The 6,100-nt window shown below is 43.3% G+C and overlaps 1 protein-coding gene across 1 annotated transcript in view; it reads right to left on the minus strand.

Annotated features, from left to right (window-relative positions):
* The window catches only part of SDK1 (sidekick cell adhesion molecule 1), a 262,656-nt gene that overhangs the window by 74,383 nt on the left and 182,173 nt on the right, over positions 1 to 6,100 (minus strand). Inside the window, exon 23 of the mRNA XM_029284781.1 lies at positions 275 to 384. Coding sequence (XP_029140614.1) covers positions 275 to 384 — 110 coding nt within the window. The remainder of the gene's footprint in view (positions 1 to 274; positions 385 to 6,100) is intronic.

A 6,100-nucleotide genomic window follows, 5' to 3' on the forward strand; every position in this document is an offset into this window, starting at 1 on the left:
AAGCGGGGCTATTTCCACCTTGTTCTCTTTCCCGGGTTAATTATTTCACTCGGCGGAGAATGACAATGAAAATGCACCAAGCTGAGTCATTTCAGGGCAAACTCTGTGGAGGTGCAAATTTAAGCTCTTCGGAGCAAGCGGTTTTTCCCCCCCCACCCTCCCACTGTCCCTCCCACCGGCTGCTTGGAGGATCCTAATGCTGCTTCCCGTTGCCGGCAACCTGCCAGTAGATGCAAGCAATGAATCACCAGCTGTTTTTGTTGTTTTTTTTTACCTGTAATGAGTGTAAGGTGTGAGGTTTGGGATCTCCAACAATTGAGCATTCGACTCCTTCTCCACTTGGCACAGAGTTATCCACTCTTCTTCCTCTCCTATTACGCCAACCTACGGGAAGGAGAAGAGGCGGGTTTATGCATTTGGGTGGCCACACACTCAAGCAGAATGACAGAGTCGGAAGGGACCTTGGGGGCCTTCTAGTCCAACCCCCTGCTCAAGCAGGAGACTCTACACCATTTCAGACAAAACGATGTCCACTCTCTTATTAAAAACTTTCAATGATGGAGCACCCACAAGTTCTGGAGGCAAGTCGTTCCACTGACTGATTGTTCTCTCTGTCAGGAAGTTTCTCCTTAGTTCCAGGTTGCTTCTCTCCTTGATTAGTTTCCATCTGTTGCTTCTTGTCCTGCTTTCAGGTGCTTTGGAGAATAGGTTGACCTCCCCCCCTTCTTTGGGGCAGCCCCTGAGATACTGGAAGACTGCTATCATGTCACCCCTTCTTTTCACTAGGCTAGACATACCCAATTCCTGCAACCATTCTTCACATGTTTTAGTCTCCAGTTTCCTAATCATCTTTGTTGCTCTTCTCTGCACTCTTTTTAGAATCTCAACATCTTTTTTTATACCACGGCAACCAAAACTGAATGCAATACTTCTAGTGTGGTCTTACCAAGGCATTGTAAAGTGGTATTAACACTTCATTAAAGGTTCTTCCTCAATGTTTTTTCAACTCCCAATAGCAACCCAGTGTTCCTGGTAGAGTCCCTCCTATGTATTACAGTCACAAACTCAACTTGATGTTTGGATTCCCGTCACTTCATCCCTTCAAACTAATCGCACAAAGTCAGTTGGAGGAGGAATAAATGCAATCGGAGAGAGAACTACACATGCTGCTCTAAACACCTTGAAAGATGGGCAGGACACCAATGTAATATTGTAAATATACATTCAGTTTGCATCAGTGTACCAAAGGAATAGTGAAGGAGCTTAGAGTCTACAGCGGGGAGACCACAGAGAGGGGGGAAAAATCAAAAGAACTGGAACAGTGGCAACAATTTGAATGTTATCTTTGTTCAAATGTTGTCCTTCTGGAGCAACAAATGGAACTGCCTTGGCAAGCACTGAGAAGAGTTGTCCCAAGTGAGCGTTCAAACCAAAAGGCAGGTTTTTGTAATTAGAGGAGATTATTGGTATGGTCTCAAAGGGAACAGCTGACTCAGGACATGTCTGGAATGTGGAAAGATTCCTCCTTGAAAAGCCAGCTGGATGACAGGTGGTGAGTTACCTACCTATGGGGCTCAAGAGGCCATAGACAGATCTGGGGATGATCATTATGTCTAGTGCACCTGGAAATTGCCCAGAGCTGTGGCACAATAGTGACAAAGGCAGCCGAGCGCATCCCTTTCTCTCAGTAGAAATGCCTAGCAAGCATTTGGAGCTGAGCTAAATTAGTTGGCCACTAGGAAAAGGAACACACAATTCACCTCCTGAGATGGAAACAGACAGAGAATGAGAACAGAGAAAGCTTTTCCTCTAAGTTGGCAGAAGCCAAAACCTCTATTTGTGATGTGTCCCAGTTATAAGAATATCATTCTACTATCAGAAGGAGCCAAAGTGCTGTCGATGTTCTCCTTAGATATCGTTAGGTATCATTCAATGGCCAGGGCTGTTGACTTCTCTGGACCTAGGAGCTGAGCTACAATATGAGAGAAGGCATCTAGATACCGCGAGGAGGGTCTGCTAATTTTTGGGCAGTTACAGAAGTGAACCCAGAAAGATTGGAAGGAACACAGGAAGCTGTTAGGTCACTAGTTATCTAGTGTAGTATAGTCTGCACAAAGATGATCTCAGAAAAGTTTAAGAAAAAAAACCCTGAGCTTTCAATATGATGCTTTCAACCTACTACTTATAATTTATAAGGTTTCTATTTCAGCCATTGAAATTGGGCATATCTAGGCAATCAGCCTCAATGCCTGTGTTTTTCCTTTTTACAAAAGAGGCCTTAAATTGATTCAGTTGGTTTTGATTTAAAGATCAGCAAGAGCATAAAATTGTCTGAATCCCAGATTCTTTACTTACCAAGCTCTAAAGGGAGAATGACATCAAGAGGCCCACTTTATACAATGAATGAATCTTAATGGCTTTGTTGACACTGAAAATCTGTCAGGCGCGAACAACCAGTTCCACACGTGAAGAGTGCAGTTAACTATTTTTTTGCTCAAACCTTATAATATAGGAATCTTCTCAGACTGACAGTTTGCATAGGGTAAGACTAGATAAGGTTCAACAGCATTCAAGGGGGCTTGCTCTTTTGTGACTACATAAAGATTACAAGCTAATTCCCAGCTTGACTCCTCGCCCAGTCTCTCTCCATCAAAATCTAAATTTTGATGGAGAGAGACTGGGCGAGGACTCAAACTGGGAATCTATTGAAACTCACTGAGAAGTCTGTCTGTAAACTCTTAACTGTGCATTGTGGACTTGTGTGAATAACAGACTGGTCATATTTCAATGCCTTCAATGCCCAAATTGTAATGTGAATGTTGGAAATAATTTGGAAGGGATTTTGAGAAGTATTACTTCAAGTTTTGTTATCCATAGGTCCATCTCTGTGTGTTTATATATCACATACATAGATGCATATAAAATTGTGTGATGTATCAAAAGATACTTGTCTTTCGACATCCAGCTTTTCATTATTATCTCGGTTCATACGTGCAGTTGGAGGGAAATGAAAAATTAATTCTAATACATTTTAATAGACCTTTTAAGAAGCATGTCATGTAGATCCTCTGTAAATCAGGATGATGGCATTACAAGGTCAAAAACATCTTGACCTGCATGAGATAAGGCACATATAACTTCATTCTCCTTTCACATAAAGTGAAATAAAAAAGACTGAACACACTAATATTTTAAAAAAAAATAACCAAAGATTTGGAGAACCTAGTTGTTGTCATGCATGGGAAAATCAGATAGGGAAAAAAAAAGATAATGGGAAAAGTTTAGGAACATTAACAGGGATGGAGCTAACCTGACTTCGAGGCGGGGGGGGGGGGAGAATGTTCCACAACTCATTATATCAACAAACTAGAACATGATTCTGTAGATGATTTCAAGATTCATAGTTTGGCCACCTGCCCAGAAAACCTGTTAATTCATTGCAGCTGCAATTCTAGCCACAGCAACAATGGAGTAACTTGCTCCTAGAGCTCAATAGACTTTTCTTCTGAGTCATGATGTCGAGCTGGCCAAATTCCCTACCATCTCAATGACCTGCAGATTTTGATTTACGTGCCAGAAAGTTTGGTAAAGACTGTCCTTTAATATCTCCTAGAAAACCTTGAATCTGGTCGTTCTCCAAGTTATCCTCTCCAAGAGCCATCTGTCCTCCCCCAAAATGATGGACTTCATTTACTGCTGATGAAGAGGCTGCTTTCGCAAAGTCAAAAGCCATCCTTGCTCCTTCTGTTTCAAGTTAGGAGCTGGGAGGAGGGGGGGGGCAGAAGGATGGAAGCGAGCATTCACAGCCAAGCCAAAGCTGTTTCAAAGGATGCTGAAGAGAGAGGTTCATTCTGCAATGGCAGCCTTAATGATGATTGGAAAGAGACTAGGTTTCCATTGGAGGAAACCAAGCAACAGGCACCTGGGTTAATGAGAATTATCCAGCTGCCCTGTTTGGCCCAGCGAGAATTGGCTTGAAGAATAATTCCGACTTTATGTTTTCTACTTAAAGAAGAATATCAAAGTCCACAGGAACAAGCCCACCGGTGAATGGATTTCTTTCCTTTGCTTTCTTGCTTTCTCACAGATTTTTTTATAATAATAAAAATAAAGTTGGAAGGGACCCTAGAGGTCATCTAGTCCAACCCCCTGCTCAGGCAGGAAACCCTACACCATTTCAGACAAATGGCTGTCCAGTCTCTTCTTAAAAACTTCCAGTGTTGGAGCATTCACCACTTCTGGAGGCAGGTGGTTCCACTGGTTAATTGTTCTAACTGTCAGGAAGTTTCTCCTTAGTTCTAGGTTGCTTCTATCCTTGATTAGTTTCCACCCATTGCTTCTTGTCCTGCCTTCTGGCGCCTTGGAAAATAGCTTGACTGCCTCTTCTTTGGGGCAGCCCCTGAGATATTGGAAGGCTGCTATCATGTCCCCCCTCGTCCTTCTCTTCATTAAACTAGACATACCCAATTCCAGCAGCCGTTCCTTATATGCTTTAGCCTCCAATCCCCTAATCATCTTTGTTGCTCTTCTCTGTACTCTTTCTAGAGTCTCAGCATCTTTTTTGCATCGCGGTGACCAAAACCGGATGCAGTATTCCAAGTGCGGCCTTACCAAGGCCTTGTAAAGTGGTATGAATACTTCACGTGATCTTGATTCTATCCCTCTGTTCATGCAGCCCAGCACTGTGTTGGCCTTTTTGGCAACTGCTCTGTTTAACTGAGATGTTCAGAGGAGTTGCAGCATGTGCTTTGGGCCACAGGCTTAAGGGTCTGGCACCTTGTTTCAGCCCACACTCTCCTTCAGCTTTCCTGGATCCTTCTGCTCTCCAGACAGATGAATTTCTTCTCTCCAATTCTCCCTACTCCAATGCAATTATTGGGGGGTCCTTGGTGCTCCCTGAGCTTGGTTGTTTGCTTACAGACAATTCGTTACCAAACTAGCTAACATCTTCAGTGATGGTGAACTGATGGTGTTGCCCAGTTTGGTGAAGAAACGTCAGCAAGCAAGCAGCCAGTGGAACAACCTGCCTCCAGAAGCGGTGAATGCTCCAACACTGGAAGTTTTTAAGAAGAGACTGGACAGCCATTTGTCCGAAATGGTATAGTGTTTCCTGCCTGAGCAGGGGGTTGGACTAGATGACCTCCAAGGTCCCTTCCAACTTTATCATCATCATCATCATCATCATCATCATCATCATCATCATCATCATCATCATCATCATCATCATCATAAAAACCCCAGAGTTCAACCTTGAGCTGCAAATATTCTACCAGTAATACAGTTATTGCTGAGAATTTTGGGACTTGAACCACACAATCTGAAAACACAGAATTTTGGAGAAGGCCAAAAGCCGTGTTTCATAATCATATAATTTTGTGCGTTCAAGCCACACTTGATGTTAAAGACGGTGTTCCCAGAACATTTGTCCACTTTCTCCTTCTACTGTACATTTTTGACGGCGACAACTGCCAGGGGCGAAAGATTGAGTCCACCATAAGACTGATTTATTGCTAAAATGCCTATCCACAGGAGTCTTCTCAACTAAATAGCACTTGCTTGGAGTTAGATAACGGTCAACGGCGATTAAACGGGGCTGGACGTAGTCTGCTTGTGACTACACAGGGATTCCAGGCTGATTCCTCTTTTCACTCTGCCTCCAGGTTCTGCCACTTCTCCCACAGATGTAGAAACGTGGATCTAGTATTGTACTGATCGCAAATGAGAGGGTTTTAAGTTTAAGTTTAAGTTTATTGTATTTATATCCCGCCCTTCTCCTGGTGGACTCAGGGCGGCTTACAGCCAATTAAAAAACAGAACAATTGATACAATATACAAAATTAAAACAAATTAAAAGATATATTTAAATAGGCCTTTTCTTATTTTTAAAAGTTGATTAAAAACCCAATAGTAAAATATCCCTAGGCCAGTCCTGCCTGCTGAAACAGCCATGTCTTGAGGGCGCGGCGGAAGGAGGGGAGATCCGGAATCACCCGGATCTCTGGGGGCAGCTCGTTCCAGAGGGTGGGAGCTCCAACAGAGAAGGCTCTCCCCCTGGGGGTCGCCAACCGGCACTGTCTGGTTGACGGCACCCTGAGGAGAC

The sequence above is a fragment of the Protobothrops mucrosquamatus genome, unplaced genomic scaffold (genome assembly GCF_001527695.2).
Source record: "Protobothrops mucrosquamatus isolate PMUCROS unplaced genomic scaffold, P.Mucros_1.0 scaffold942, whole genome shotgun sequence".
Taxonomy (NCBI): Eukaryota; Metazoa; Chordata; class Lepidosauria; order Squamata; family Viperidae; genus Protobothrops; species Protobothrops mucrosquamatus.